This window comes from Vespula vulgaris, chromosome 6 (genome assembly GCF_905475345.1).
Source record: "Vespula vulgaris chromosome 6, iyVesVulg1.1, whole genome shotgun sequence".
NCBI classification, from domain to species: Eukaryota; Metazoa; Arthropoda; class Insecta; order Hymenoptera; family Vespidae; genus Vespula; species Vespula vulgaris.
This window is the reverse complement of record NC_066591.1, coordinates 4,710,001-4,727,309: the sequence shown is the minus strand read 5'-3', so window position 1 is coordinate 4,727,309 and position 17,309 is coordinate 4,710,001. Positions and strand designations below refer to the sequence as shown.

Below are 17,309 nucleotides of genomic sequence, written 5' to 3'. Positions count from 1 at the left end.
AAGAAAAAGAGAAAAAAAAAGATAATATATCAAAATTTACTCGTACAAATACATATACAAATATTCGTACAAATTTATATTAATACCATTTTAATCATTTACATAAATGCAATACAATCTCAAAGAAAACAATAACGTGATATTGATAAAGGTCAAGAATAAAAGAAAAAAAGAAAAGTCGAAGCTTTTTAAAACGATGATACACATATCTTAATAAAAAGAAAGATCTTTTCTAATTCACAAAAACATAGAAACGTGATATATGGTAATAACTGCAAGTACACCTTGCCCGTTTAAGAGGAGAAATTTGAGTCCTGTGTAACTCCCTACTCTCTCTTCTCGAAAAGGTTTGTACATAACGACGACGGTAAAGATTCACTAAGAGAAAGATGGTTTAACCATCGAAGAGGACACGTCTCTCTCTCTCTCTCTCTCTCTCTCTCTCTCTTTCTCTTTTTCTCTCTCTCTCTCTCTCGCGCGAGAACGTGGAATTGGTCTTGCGGTCCATCGAGAGTCATCGAGAATAAGAATAAAAAGAAAATGAAGAGAAAGAAGAGGAAGATTAAGAGACGACAACATCTTTAGTGGAATACGGGAGAAGGGGGCCAGTAACGGTATCCACTCTCAAAGCCCCCACCATCCCCTTTGAAAGCCACTGATAGGCACCAGACGGTCCGACATACAGGAAATAGGGTGCGTCCACGTTTCTCTCCGTTCGCGCCACGCCATATCTTTTTCTCTCTCTTCTTTTTTATTTTTTGCTTTTTCTTTTTCTTTCTTTTTTCTCGCACGTTCAAACTCGTTTTTCCCCGATGACGAGATATCTACAGGAGAAACATCTTATCGATACGAAAGAGAGAGAGATAAATTGAAGTTTATTACACTTGGATTATTATATATCGTAATCAATGTAAGTATAGAAAAGTAATTTAAAAAAGTAATAAAATTATGGGGTACGTCGGTGTAACAACAAATAGGGATAATAATTCTTCTATGTGTAATATTTCTTTTCTTTTTCTTTTTTTAATTTTCAGAAAAAAAAAAATATGTATATGTATATGTATGTATGTAGATTGCCATTGTAAGTGTATATGTAAAATTGAAAAATGATGATTAATAAAGTAATATGAAATAATAATGTAAGTTATTAATACGTACAGTCATACATTTATTTAACGAAATTTGAGAAATAAATATTATTTGGAGATTGTTTAATTGCACGTTAAATCACATCGAAAATTACTATCCCATAATTCTTCATTATTCAGAAGCGTTCGAGAGTTGATTAACTTCAAACTTTTATAATTTAAAAATTGTCATGTGATAGAAACGCTATATAATTTTCATTTGAAACGATCAAAGGAAAATTATTTCGCAAAGAGATACAAGAATCGATAACATTTCCTTCGAAATTACAACGATTATCGCATCTATCAGTTTATAAAGAGAACAAATTATTTCATCAAAAGGATTTCCTCGAATGAACGAACTGACCGGATCCGGTCTAGACATGTGCGACTATTTCGACGCTTGGTTGATCATCAAGGTTAATGTTTCAATCCCTTTTCGTATTGTAAGAGCTTACAACGATCGAACTTATGTTTTACAATTGTTCTTTTTTCTTGAATCTTTTTTTCTCTGTTTCTTTTGTTCTTTCTTTCTTCTTTCTTTTTTCTGTTTTATTTATTTATTTATTTATTTTTTTTCAAGAATAGAAAGACATAACTCGACTCGATTGCTCGTAATCGAGTGCTTGAGTAACGGTTGTTAAATTGAACTCGTATTCGATGTATGATAGATAGTTATTAATCCGCAAAGTATACGTCAACGTTAAGAACATTCCTAAGTCGATCTTTAACACAGAATCAAGTTTTACGACGATTTTATCGAATTCCATAATCGAATCAACTAACGTACATAAGTATGTCAAACGATGAAAGTATCCTTTTTTCACACGAACTCTGTATTCGTGTAAATGTAGGTACACGTATAATAAACAGGTATGACGATAAAACTAATATAGATTAAATGATCTCTGTCGAGAAATCAATTTCACCAAGAGGAACTTCACATAGTAACGAACGATCTTCTTAACGATTTTTTTAACGATCGTAATAATATGGTGGTTATATGGTTGTATATAAAGTGTAAATGAATTCGAATATATACATATATATATATATATATATATATATATATATAAATAATTTATACTATGTGTTCTAATAAATATGTACAGTGATAGAAAAAATTTGAATCGTCTATAAAAAAAAAGGGGGAATATTTTAGATGCTTTTAATTATACTTCATCACATTTAACTACACTTATTTGATGTATATATATATATGTATGTACGTACGTATATATAAGTTTATAATTTATATTATATATTTTTATATATTATAATTTGTATATATCAAATATAAGCATTTGAAATTAACGCATGTATAAGATATACCAAATCACAATAACGATATTTATTCGTAATTCTTTAACTTTCTAATTGGATTATGAGAATTCCCTTTATTTCGTACGCGATCACCATGGACCAACGCGTGAACGAAAGGGGAATCTCTCTTTCTCTCGTGGTTACCTTGATTGCATCGTTCAAGGAGAGTCATTATCCCCACTCTATCTTTCTTTCTCTCGCGTGATCCTACAATTTGGGAAAAGGTGAAAGTACGAGACTACGAAGAAGAATCGGAGTTACACGGGTAGGCTGCTCTCTCGTTGACTAAAGAATTTCAAAAAGTTAAAAAGAGAAAACATTTGGAATGTTGTATTTCTAAACTGTTTGATTCTTACTCAATGAGATGACGTTAATATAGTAATGTTTTATTAATGAAATATACGTTTAATATATAATTAATGTAACGAAGTCGAGGCTTCTGTTCGCCACTGTCGTTCGATCGTAAAGAATCGATTGCGAAAAGTTGCGGTAAACGAGAAAAATAAAGAAAGAAAGAGAGATTGTGGGAGCCTACGCAAACTCGTTTATATAGAGGTTCGATGAAACATATGAGTATAATATAATATTTACATATGTACATATGTAAGTATGTATGTATGAATTAACCTACGTTGTATTACGAAAATATACATTTATTTGCGATTTATTACCTAGAGAAAGAACGAGAGAGAAAGAGAGAAAAAGGGAGAGAGAAACTCACAATCTTTTCTGAATTAATGTACAAGCTGTTTTATAAAAATACAAATAATTTATATGATTTATCGTAAAAAGAGAAATTGTCTAACAAGAAAAAAACAAAGAAAGAAAATGTATATCTTTTTAAGATGACATAGATAATATCTGTACGAGATATGTATCTATCTACTTGATAATTTTTTATGTCACTGTTATTCATTTTGGAATGAACATTTTCGAGACGATATCTTAATAAACAAAGTTCATGAACTGTAGGAATTATAAGATATTACAAGTTTGTTACGCCTCGAGCGATAGATAAGTAATCGTCGTTACTACTTTAGAATGCCATATTGGATATATTCTCATTCGCCATACTGATGTTACCTTGGCATGTAACTTCGTCGTAGTCTACCTACGTCGTCTGACAGGAAACGCATCGTAGGTATGCACGGGTTATTATTTCGCATGAAACGAAACTAACGTCGATATCATTCCACGAAAGAATCGTAAGAAAGAGAACTTTCAGTTCGCATAATCTTTTATCTTAAGAAAAATATATTTTTCTTCATTATCGTTCATTAATACGATCAAGTGCACGTAAGAGTAATTTTATTACGATCAATGTCACGATTTTTTATCGTCTCTCGATTTATTATTATCTTCGAAAACTTAAAATTGTTAGAAAGTCTGATTGAAAATTCGATGAATTACGGTTCTAAAATAAAACTATTCGAATTTGATCGTCTTAAGGTCTTCGAATCGAATCAAATTTTTATTATAAGAGAAAGAAGGAATTTTATGTTTTTTAAGTTTCGTTTAAAAAAAAAGAAAGAAAAGAAGAATTCTTTCGTGTCATTTTTCATGAGAACATGAAACTACAAAGATATTAAACAAATCCATATCCATCATACATATATGACCAAACTTATCTTATTACCTAAATTTTCTAAATACGTCTAAAAAGAAAAAAAAAAAAGAAAAAAAATAGAAAGAAAAAGATCCTTCCCTTTTCTTTTTCAAACCATACTTCCAAAGTTGCACATATTTTTCATTCAGATTCATTCTCGATACAAAACGTTCCTAATTCTTTTTTTTTTCGATCGAACGATCAAGATCGACGAATTCTAAACAGCGTGCAACGATCTCGAACGTTCAAACGTTTCCACGCACGGAGTAACACGCGTTCTAACTCTCGTGCGAGGAAAAGAAATAGAAAGAGAAAAAAAAAGGAAAAGAAGAAGAAGAAGAAAAAAATATTTGCGTGAAGGAAAGAAGAAATGAAGAATAATTAACGGTAGGTAAGCAAGTAACGAGTTACCTGTAACTTTATGTCCGGAAGTATCAGCATGGCTCGCTCCTATTAAGCTTCACGATATTCGCGGTATGATCCTCGATCCGTGACTGGTTGTACTTGTGTTAGGGATGGGTGATGGTGATGGTGATGGTAGGGTGGGGGGTGAAAGAGAAGGTAGAGAGGGGTGAAGGGTGGTAACCTCGCGACTCTACGGATGCACCACGAACGTTAACACTCAGCCAATTCACGCGCACTCCTACAAAACCGGAAGCACATACGTGTCTGTGTCCTGTACTCTGCTTCGTATTATTCGTATACATATACACGTACTTACACAAATTTAAACTCTTTTCGTTAAAGAAAAAGGGTCGTAAGCGATGCGTGAAGAAGTCGTTCTTTGAATACGCAGTATCGGTTTTCCACCTTCTAGAAGTTACTACTACGTTATTTGTTTGTATTCAATAGATTATAAAACGTATCAATCTATAATTATTTCATTGAAGAATTATCAGCTTACGTAAAACGTCGATTGTAAATTTGATGCGTTTGTAGAAAGTATTCTTTTCTGCTCGCCTTCTTTCTTTCTTTCTTTTCTTTTCCTCGTCTTAACTATAATTATCTTTGTAGAAGAGTAAAAAAAAAATGGTAAAAATTTATTTATTATATATTAACGAGAGATAAGAGAGAAGTCGATTATCCGTAAGACGAAAGATATCTATATATAAAAAAGATATTTAAATATACATATATATAAAAGAAAGAAAGAAAGAAAGAAAGAAACGTCGTATTTATATTAATTGTAATTTTGAACAAGTAAAAATAATTGCTACACTCTTGGCACTCTTCTTATATTCCTTAAAATAAAACGAAACTTCCATGAAACATATTTATCAAACGTACAACGAATATCTCAATTTTTAACGTGAATAAAATAAAAATTTAAGCACCCAATGAAATTAATTTTGAGAATATAAAAACCAACGACAAATGAGTCCGTCGTTATTCACTATTAAATACCGAATTATTAAAGAAAAAAATCACGATTCTCTATGTCGAGAATAAGAAGAAAGTAGTCGAGGTAGAATCCGACGCCTTTGAGTTCGATGCACTCACTTTGGATGATATCCTTGGGCCTTGAACTCACCACCATCGATCGACGAAGATCTTCGCGCGTTTTTCTCGAAAACGAAAGTAAAATCTAAACGTCCTAACTAAATAACGTTCTTTCTCGTTTCACTCCGAGAGATAAATAATAAGGGATGGAGAAACAAATGGATTAAGAGAGACACATTGCAAGAGAAAATATAGATAAAGAGAAAGAAGAAAGAATATATACGCGAGCGGAGCGGACGTGGATTTCACGGTTCGCCGTTGACTTCTGAGACTCGCGAGGACGCGAGTTCTTCGGCTTCTTCGCTGTGCTTCGCCGTCTGGGAGAAAGAGGAAGAGAAGGAGGAGGAAGAGGAGGAGGGCGAGAAGGACGAGGAGAAGGAGGTGGAAAAAGAAGAAATAGTCGGGGCCCGACGAGGTAGTGGGAGTCGGGCCTCACCTGTAACGACGAGCTTTAGAGTGGGGGTTGTCTAGCTCGTCGGCGAAATAACGTGCGTATGTACGTACGTACGTAGTATATAGGGTGTAAACAAATTTCAGACAAAACTTTATCGTAAAATAAAGAATGAGAAATAACGAACTCTAGAGAATATTGAAATCTACTAAATCCATTTCAATCGATCTAGAAATAAGCGATCATTTAAATAAGGAATTTATTATTATTTTGTTGTTAATCGATTATCTAAATTTTTACTGTTTCGCAGATTTTCTTCGGTAGCTAAAAATTTCGATAATACGTGCGATAGAAGGAATCGATCGTATTGGGTCTGTTTATTTTATTTAAGAAGAAAAGAATAGTTTTTCTTTTTTATTCAAAGATAATTCTTAGAAAAAAATCGTTCGATTCAAAAATCATTTCTGTTTCCTCTTCTTTTTTCTTTTTTTTTTTTGTTAGAAGTATTCGTTTTAATCCGATAGATTAAAAGATCTTTCATTTAATAATCCCCCCCAAAAAAAGAGCAGGTTTTGATCGAAGTATTTCATTCTTTTTTTTCTCTAGATCCTATCTCCTCTAACGAGTTTTTCTAAATGTTGATGTATACGAAAAGTGATCACGTTCTATGAGGTTCACCCTATACATCGCAAGTTACGATGACGACGGTAGGCATTCACGGCATCTTAGATTCTACTAACATAAGGTAAGAGTTACTTTTTCGAGTTTTCAACAATTCAAGTAACTTGATTCATCTTAGTGCATTACCAGCCATTCAATTTTTGGCTCCCGTCCTTAATCGTGAGACCATTCTTGTAAATTAACGAGAGGAAGGTGCTATCGCAACCGATCTTCGATCTTAGAGTAAGATGACTTTTAATCCTTTTCTTAAGATAATCCTGTGTCTTTTTTTCTTCTTTTTCTTCTTCTTCGTGTTTTTTTCACACAGATAAATATGCAAATAAATAAATAAATTCTAAAGAAGAATGAAACCACCAATTAGACAAAACTTATCTATTCATTCTTTCGATCGAATCAAAATCTAATCCTCATAGAAAATTTATCTACTCGATCGAAGGACATTAACATACGGGTTGACATTCAGCTCGGGACATGAATTTAAATAACTATGAGTGAAAATGATCGATGGAAAGTAGCGAGAATGGATGAAAGTTCATGGTATACTAGAAAGTCGATATGTCTACACATACCTATCTACCTATCTTTAATTTGAACTGAACTTTTCTAACTAATCCACGCGAACGTGTTAGCCTTTAGACACTAATTTCTATCAGTGTATACGCACATACAAACGAACAGCTTGTATAAATAAAAAAATAATAATAATAATAAATAATAAATAATAAAAAACTAATTATTATCATTATTATTAAAATACAATTACAAATGAATCTTCCTACTTTTTCTATTAAAAAATACAATTTCGTTAAAAACTATAACGTTATCTACAAAGATATCTATCGATTAATAAATACCCATGTTACGAACCCTTTATATAATATTTCCTGGAAGAGGCAATGCACGTGAGGAGGATATAAAAATCTAACGAAATTAAATAGGAATGCCTTTAATTGGACTGACTCGTCACGTCTACTTCCGTGCGTTGTTTGACAACGTGATGGGAGACAGCAAACTGCGGATTACCCGGACGAGGTAGGTAAGAACTGAAAAGAAGAAAAGATAAAGAAAGAAAAAGAAAGAAAAAGAACACCTGGTTACCGGTGAAATAATGCCACGTGCGAAAGGAGACTGTGAGAGTAGAGAAAGGGGGAAGAGAAGGGAGGGCGAATGAACGGAAGCCGAGACTCCAGCTGTATACATCAACGGTGAGAAAAGAAAGGAAAAAAGAAAGAGGAAAGAAAACAAAAAAATTTATGTCCAACCAACGTCGAGAAGGAAAGACGAAGAGGTAAATGAATAAATGAAATTTATTCAGGAAATAATTTCAAAAAGTAACTATAGTAATAAAATGAAATTACTGATTTGAGAAAATTAATTAAAAAAAAAAGAAGAAGAAGAAGAAGAAAGAAATGCTAGTACATAAGTGTAAGAATTAATGCATTCGTATAACTTCGTAATATACGTGAGTATATGCAACGAAAGGAAGGAGAGAGAGAGAGAACGATAGAATCAACGAAGTCTATGAAGCCATTTCGAGTCGAACGATCGAACGTTCCCGTGATTTTAATGAGTAGGTATCATGTGATTAAAGTCGAAGGCAATTCTCTCAACTTCCGCTTCTTCTGTAAGAAGTCGTCGAAGAAAGTGAAGTTTATCGATGATTAAAAAAATTAAATTGTCCTTCTTTACTTTGCACGCGATCTTTTCTATCCCTTTCTGTCTATTTATTTCGTTCTTCGTTTATGAGGAAATTTTCAATGAGAGAACGGATGTAACGTAAAACTTAATTATCGATAACAATACCTACCAATTATTTTTCAAATTATTTCTTTAATTATAATTTATCACCTCTATAAGCTCCTAATGATATACAAATGTCGATTAAATACGAACCAAGTGTTATAAACCTGTTGCACGTGTAAATATCGTGTAAGAAAATATAAAAAAAGAAAAATATATAAACATTTTTTCCTGCATCCTACTTATGTCACAACGTAGTATTATAATTTACACGGAGTATATAAATGTTTTCTAAAAATTTTATTTTCTTTTTTTTTTCGAAGAAAATTTAATTTAAAAGTCGAACGATGATTAGACGCCCAATAATTTTTATTATTTATTTACAGAGAAATCAAAGGAATGTATTCTAACACGAGATATTTATTTATAATACATACTATAAAAAGCAATTTCTATAACATTCCAAATCCATAGACATCGAAAATACTTATGGTCAATTCCAAAGGTTTTGTGAATTCCTTCGAGCGATCTTTCGTAAGACATATTCTTTTTTTTTTCTTTTTCTTTTTATTAAAACAGGCCGACGAGTTAATTAGTAACGTTTGTAAATGCCTTCAGGCCGATAGAAAGGAGTCGATCGTTCGTTAGGACGTAAGTAAGTACATACTTATATAGTTACGAATGTGAAAGGGTGAACTCACGTGCTTACCTATCTCCCCTCGGGATATAATGATGAGTTCGTTATCTCTAATAAAAATCACACATGTATCGCATTATAATGATCGATGAGATATAACGAAAAAAAAAGAAAAGGAAAAAGAAGAAAAAAAGAAAAAAAAATATGACTAATTATCTCGGCTTGAACTCAATCGATTAACCCTTAAATGCAGAATCACGATATATAAAGAAATTAAATATAAGTTTCATAAAAAAGGGATTGCGATGATCCAAATAAAAAAAGTAATTATCTCCGTTTTACGATTATAATACTTATCTATTAATCATAACTATATTATTTATATAATTAAATATAATATAGAATAAATTAATTATATATACAAAAAATAATATATATATATATAAATATAAAATAATTATATAATTTAATAAATATAACAGCTAATATAACATTTCTTTCTGAAAATCTTTTTAATTAAAAAAATCGAAAAATAAGATAAAAGTGGAAATGAAATGTTAAGAACGGTTTTTTTTTTCTCGAAGGGAAAATTGATCGAACGTCGAAAGACTTAAACGGAAGTGGTATGTTCGGAATTCTTTAGAAGTTTTACGAGTATGTATTATATACACACATACATTCTCACAAACATATATACGTACACTGTTATAACTATATACCTATTACGCGTATAGTTTAACCAGCCACGAGTTATTCGCTCGCGTTGGTATATATGGGCGAACGTATTATTGCTCCGCATACCGAAGACTGGTTTGAAATATTTGCCGTTAGAAAGCTGGACCACAGGAACGATTGGAGATTCGTAGAAGTAAAAGACCTTCTCATTTCTTCGCTCGATTGATTTACCAATGAATCTTTTCAACTTAATTTTCGATAAAGACCGATAAATCTTTCCTATTTATTTATTTCATTCTTTCTTTAACTCGTCTATTCCTCTATTCATTTATCGATTATCGTTCACCGTTGTAAAATATTATACTTTATATTGAGCCTTAAGTGAATTCGAGATAAAATAATTTAATTTTTTAAGAATGAAGATTTCTTGATAAAGAACTTTCAATGTTAAGGAAAAGGAAATATATACGTATATATATGCATATATATATATATGTGTGTGTGTGTGTGTGTGTGTGTGTATACACGTCGAAGTAACACGTGAGATTTAATCTTTAAAATGTATGTGGTTATGAAATTACGACATATTAATATGGAATGTATTTAATGCGTAATGTAACGTGTCTCCGCAATAATTCAATTTATCGTGAAATTTTTAAATAAATAGAAATGAAAAAAAAAAGAAAAAAAAAGAACTTACTGCTATAATATCTATAATATATTTCTTCCTAATTATTTCTATATTAGTATATCTCATATTAATCAAGATAATGTAATTTATTATTCCTACAAAAAGAAAAAAAGGAAACAATTTGTACGAGAACAAATTTTTTCACATACACATTTGTTTCGGTCATCGTTAAAAAGAAAGAGAAAATGAATGATTTTAATAGCCATCAGTGACTAAGATTTTTGTATTTCTCGACGGTCACCTTAATTGATAGGCTTATATAATCGATTGCATAATAAATATAGATCTTTTTTATGTTCGATGTCGCGTGTTTGAGGGAATGAATATCTTTCTCTTTCTTTTTTTCTCTCTCTCTTTCTCTTTAAAGATCACTTTCGCACTAATGGCCGTAGTTATCGATCGGGGAATATATACCGTACTCGTTTCGAAATTCGAACGAAATATAATTATCCACGCTTGCACTTATGAACTTTCGCTCGTAAATTCGACAAAGTTTATATAAGCCTGCGAGAGTAATTTTTTTCTTTTTTCTACAATTTCAATATTATTATCAAAAAAAAAAGAAAAAGAAATAGAAAGAAAAAACTCGATGTCCGATGGTTACGATATCGAATTCAGATGGATCAAAATATGACACGATTTATTCGAATATAATTTTATCTTCTTTTACTTTCTTTTCTTTTTTTATTTCACGCTGCACGATTTATTGGTGTAAGTGTTCTATTCGTTACGTAAAACGCTTTTACATTTCATTATATAAAACCGATACAAAAACGTACAGGCTGATATAATCCCAAGTATCTACATTCCAACTGAAATAATCAGAAAGTTCAATATTTTTTTTATGACTACATTAAATCGTATTTCACATATTCACCTTGCTCCCATTATTATTATCATTATTATTATTAATATTATTATTCTTACCAAAAATTCTCTATGAACAAAAAAAAAAATATATCATACAACAAAACATGTATTATATATTTAAAACAAAAGAAAAAGATCAAACGAAGATGAACGCGTGAAATATTCGAAAGCTGTGTTAATGAAAAAAAGAAAAAGAAGAAAAGTAAAAAAAAAAAAGAATATACCTGATATATCTCTGTAATGCTTAAAAAAAAAAAAGAATATCAAATATTAAAAGCATACAATTTTCTTATATTATTCATATTATATAATAAAGAATTAATTGATTTTTTCGTGTCTTGAAAACTTTTTTTCGCTTTAAATAAAAGCGTAAAATAAAAAAAGAAGAAGATATTCAATCCTTCAAAGGATTCGACCATGTAGTCAGGATAATGATGTCCGTGAAACGAACTAACAATGAACCCCACAAACAATGATTCATCGTACCTTGACGCGCAAAAGATCCCGAATGGGTCGAGCACGTGCTGTCCCTTCTTGAATCAGCCTAACAGTGTCTTTTCTTATGGATCCTGACCTCTCCTTCTCCTTCTTTCTCTTTTCCCTTCACCTCCATGTATCCTCACGCTCAATGACTCATAGCAGGAGGAGGGGCAGAGGAAGGGGTGGACAGTCGTTCGATAGATTGAAGCGAGGGGTGGAGGGAGACAACAACGGGGGGTTATCGTTGTCAGCATACGATATTAGCCACCGTTTTAATCTATCTTATTTCGACGTATATATATTCTTGTCGACAGGTGCAAATTCTACACGCGGAAACCATCAAGCGATAACAATTTTATTAAACCCCACTCATAACGTTTCTATTATCGTTTAGAAGCCGTTTCAAGATAAATAAATTTGTTATGAAATGATAATAATAATAATGATAATAATAATAATGATAATAAAGTTGTCTTTCTTTCTTCCTCTCTTTCTCTTTTTCTTTCTCTGGTAATATAAAATATCCTATTAATATTATCAAATCAATCAAAGGAAAGATCGACAAGAGAATGCATTAGAATTTAAATGCAAATTCATACGATATATTACGTTATTGCGATATAATCTATTTCATAAAGTTTATATCAGTACTGACGAATATATTCTTGACATTTTTCTTTTTCTTCTTACTCGTTATAGTAAATTCAATTAAATCGAGAAACGTTTAAGTTATTACGAAATAAGTAAATGATCGGTTGTAAATTATATTTCTTAATATAGATATTAGATATTTTATTCGTACAATATATCAATTGATCGAATAGAAATTATTCTAACGTCATTCGTTATTATATTTTTATAAAAAGCTCGTGAAGAATATTTTTTATTTGATAAAAAAAGGAAACATAGAAATGAAATATTTTGAAAGTTGCTGTAGTAGAGTCGACGATTCTTCGGTTCGATCGTTCGACCGTAAGTAATCGCCATCGGAAAGTATATTGGTTTTGTGCCAGACGTTCTTTGCTTCGAGTTGGCTTCGCCTTTCATGCGACATAGCTCGTGGTATCAAGGTAACGATGTTTCAACGAACGATCAACATTGTTTTAACAAACGCGTGAAACTCGTACCATTGTGTGCTTTCTAAATTCTAATTCTCAAGAGTAAAATTTATCAGGTCTGCTTCCGATCGCTTTCCGATTAGATTTATCATATTAATGCAACTTGTACGATTTCCCGTAGTATACATACACCTATGTATGTATATGTCTACGTGTAAGTGAACGTTTGTATATACGGACGCATTAAAATCTCGTTAAACACAATTCTAATCTTTAAAGCCAGCGAAATGATAGGCCACACCGTCCAAATGCGTAAACTTTCTGCACTTTCTATTTACAACTATTACCTACCTATCAGAAGAATAATAATGACTTTTTATAATATTTACAATGACTAAACGCGGATACGTGTATGTAAGTAAATAAAAGCATTTTTAGAGAAAACATCCGGCAATTTTATACGATTCTAAAGTCCCGTTTTAAAACAACTGATTGAATAAATATATATTTTTACGGTTATTAATTATCATGTTATGGTATACTCGAATGTATAAAACAACAGAAGAGATATAATAAGCGGCGAAGAATGCGTTTAAACCGACGGTATTTCCGAAGCATTATTAAACCATTCTTCTTCCATAAATGGAACAAAACGATGGCATAACAATGCTTTCTATGGTCACTATTCCTGCGAAAAAAAAAAGAAAGACATTCCGTCGTATTTAACCGTGTCTTTTTTTTCCTTCTATTCCTTTTTTTTCGTTGCTAATTAGAACTTTTCCAAATGGATGGACGATATCGCGGATGTAATGTAAATCTTAACAAATCGGAAAGAAGTTGATTAGCTAATTACCGTAATAGCTTAAAAAATAATTACTATACTTAAAACACTTTTTTCTCTCTCTCTCTCTCTCTCTCTCTCTTTGATAAGTCCACCGAGTATAAAGTCGTACCAAGAAATTTCTAAGAAAACAATATTTCAAAATGTATAACAACGTATATTAAAGAACTATCTCAAGTTACACGATCAATCGATATATAGCAAATCGAAGATACATCGCTAGTGACTCAACTGTTCAATGATCGTACAATAATCCATCCTAAAGACAAGTGTATCAAAGCTTCTACAGTTATCTAATTTTTTATTTACTTATTTCCATTTAATAATAACATTCGACGTTATATTCACTGAACAAGAAACACTTGAGCTCGATGGTAATCTTCCTCTTTCTTTAATCTTAAGTTTCTAGTCTAACTTTTTTTTTATTGACGAGAATGAAAATTGAGAACAAAGATCCACGATAAAGAGATAATAGATCGTTTTTCTTTCTTCTCTCTCTCTCTCTCTCTCTCTCCTTTTCATGAGAGAATAATTACTATCGTTTTTTTATCGTGACGGAAAAAAGCGAAGTAGCGTGTCACGGAAAGTAGGGGCTCGATAAAGCCAAAGGGAGGAAGTCTTAGGACAGCACTTCTCATTACATGCGCTGCTAACCAATCATGACGCTTTTAGGCGTACCATCTTTCGCGACCTTTTTTCCATTTGTAAAGCTCACTTTTTTCTTCTTTCCTCTATAAAATACTATGAAATACTCTGATGTAGATATAGATTTATTTATTTATAAACGAAATGAACTCTTTAATGTATATCTTTTTCTATCGACATTACCACAAAAAAAATATTATATGACCTATTTAAAAAAGATACATATACATATATAGAAGATAATAGAAACTTTCTATTATAGAAGTTATATAATTCTTTCTACGACATTTAATGAATAACTATTAATTTATTTGATTAATTAAATATTCATTAAATAATATACGATCATTGTAATTGTTCTCCTTGAAAAGAATATCTATAAATATTTCTTACTTATGAGATATTTAATATCTTGCATTTTAACATATTTAAAGATATTTTTAAAACGCTAATAAGCTTGTTTCATGCTTTTAAAATATTTAAATACATTGATTTTTATTATATTACGATTTCTGTAAAAATTCTCGAAGTGATACAATATTTTTTCTGAATAGCAAACGAACTTATATCAATTGTAAAGGAAACATTAATGCGCTATTCATTTAACAGAAAAACTTCTTTTGACTAATTCATGAGGATGTTGTATCGTATTGATTTCATTATTGTAAATATCAAGTGGAGACATTCACTCTCATCTGCAGCTTAAATTAGCTTTGACTCATTTTTTCAACTCAAAGTTGAATTACCACTTTCAAAGAAAAACAACGTATAGAATATTATGAAAACGTATTGAATATTAATATATTGTAATTTCGTAATTAAACGCATTAAGTATTTCACCGTAGTACATTTTCGTCTCGAAAGTTTGAAAGCTTGTCGATAAAGTCACTCTTGAATAATCCGCTTTATGACACGCCAATAAATTAATTTTAAATAATCAATTAGCCAATAACAAAAAAAAAAAAGAAAATAAATATAAGATAAGTAATATTCAGTACGAAATTAAAACTGCATAAGATTGATCGTAACTTTGTATAGAAAAAAACTTGGACTATTGAACGGTGAATGACTGTTCCTGGCGAGTAGTATATCGAGCTAAAGGTGATTGAACGAGTATATTGAACGAGTTTATAATACTGAATGTATCTTGAACGAGTATATGTGACGTTGAATGAATGATCGAGCTCCGATCTTCGTTCGATCTGAAGGTCAAAGTTTCCTTACTACATTTTTAAAGGAGTTGAATAATACATAGAGATATTGTTCGAAAAAATTACTCGATTCGATGTAACTTTAGTCCTGTTGATTATTAATTAATAATAAAAAAGGACAAATATATAAAAGTATTGATAGGCAACTTTTAAGACGATCGAATCAGTCTGATCTTCTCTTTTTAAAAGATTTACGAAACAAGATTTATTTTAACAGAACTAATATTAAAGCACGATATAAAAATAGAAAAAAGAGAAAGTATCTGAACAGTATCATTGATGCCATTCGTTTTGTTCGATGAGACAATTTGTTTTTTTTTCGAACAATTAATATTCTTCGATCCAACGAAATTTCATCAGTTAAATACATTTTCTTTTTTTTTTTGTTACAGCTGCAGTTTAACAGCCATGGGTTAAACGATCAATGGAGATTGTTTTAAATTCGTCCTGTGTCTTACGCAAGTACGGATCGTGCCAGCAGGGAAAGTCCCGGATAACTTCGCTTTCCTATACTGAGTATATATACTATGTATGTAATACGATACATACATATACATATACGTGAAAGAATTTTCTACCTACCATAAGAAATCATTATTTGCGATCTCGAAGAACGGAAAAGGGAAAGAAGTCTGGATTAATGGAACAACGTATGGCAAGTTAGATCGATCGTTAAGAGTACATATTCGAGTAGAGATCGAACGTGATCACGATTAGAAATTATTAACGATTAGAAGTATATAGAATTCCCGAGAAAAATAAAGATATATATTTATTATGATATAGATCTTGAATGAAGTTGTTTTATATAATATTTTTCTATTAAATAAATAATACTCTAGATGAGAATATTCAATTATCTTCTATGATACATGTAAAGTTTTTTAATTAATGTTTTAAATTTTATGGTATTATGTATAATATTACACCGTTTTTAATTGTTAAAAATTATAATACATATATATATACAGAGAGAAAGAGAGAGATTTATATAAAATTATTAATATAAAAGTCTTAATCTGTCTGATTTATAATTTCTCAAAAATTCCTACTATTTTTATATGAAAAGGAACAAATTTTGAAGTTATAAATACTAAAAATGCAGGATTTCTGATCCATGATCTATGATCTATGATCTGTAATCTGTGATCTATACTCTATCTATAGGGATAACACGGTAGTAGACAGCTTTCTATTAATCCATCAACCCGAGTTCGAAATCCGGCTGCGAAAAAAAAATTTTGTATCGTAAATTTCAACGATTCTTAAGCTTCCGATGCACGAGTGATACCTTAAATGCATTTCTGCACTTTTTCAAAAAATCAGCGATAGAACCTAGCCAACGAAATCATTTCTATCTTACACTTCGAATCATAGAGTATCATATATGATATATTACTTCGAGAAAAAGAAGTATAAAAATATTTTTTTAAACTTTAACCGAGGAATATACCAATATATGTATATTTTAATCATTGCTATACAATATTATAAATAATCATATATATATATTTCACACGAATATCAAACAAGAATATGATTCTTTATCAAATTTTACCAATACGATCAATGTTATCAAAATTTTTCAATAATCATAAAATAAAATTTCATTAAATAATCATAACTAACAATTAAACATTTCCAATTATATCTCGCATAAATATATGTGATCTGATATCCGCTCTTATAATTCTTCTTGACGGACATTGTTTTATGAAACCTATTTTTTCTTTTCTTTTTTTTTTCTTTCTTCTTATTTATCTCACCTTCCGATTATCAACTTCTTAAAAACATATGAAACATTTGAAACATATGTAGGTTATGCATATACCG

The 17,309-nt window shown here is 30.6% G+C and overlaps 1 protein-coding gene across 4 annotated transcripts in view; it reads right to left on the bottom strand.

Moving 5' to 3' along the window:
• Positions 1-17,309, bottom strand: part of LOC127064438 (rhophilin-2) — a 41,521-nt gene that overhangs the window by 15,938 nt on the left and 8,274 nt on the right. The window contains exons 1-2 of one of the 4 annotated variants that reach the window (XM_050995481.1): positions 4,778-5,034; positions 4,468-4,699 (exon numbers count right to left, since the gene is read on the bottom strand). The exons of the other annotated variants lie outside the window; for them this stretch is intronic. Coding sequence (XP_050851438.1) covers positions 4,468-4,497 — 30 coding nt within the window. The 5' untranslated portion in view covers positions 4,498-4,699; positions 4,778-5,034. Of the gene's footprint in view, positions 1-4,467; positions 4,700-4,777; positions 5,035-17,309 lie in introns of those variants that run through there. 4 annotated transcript variants of the gene reach the window in all.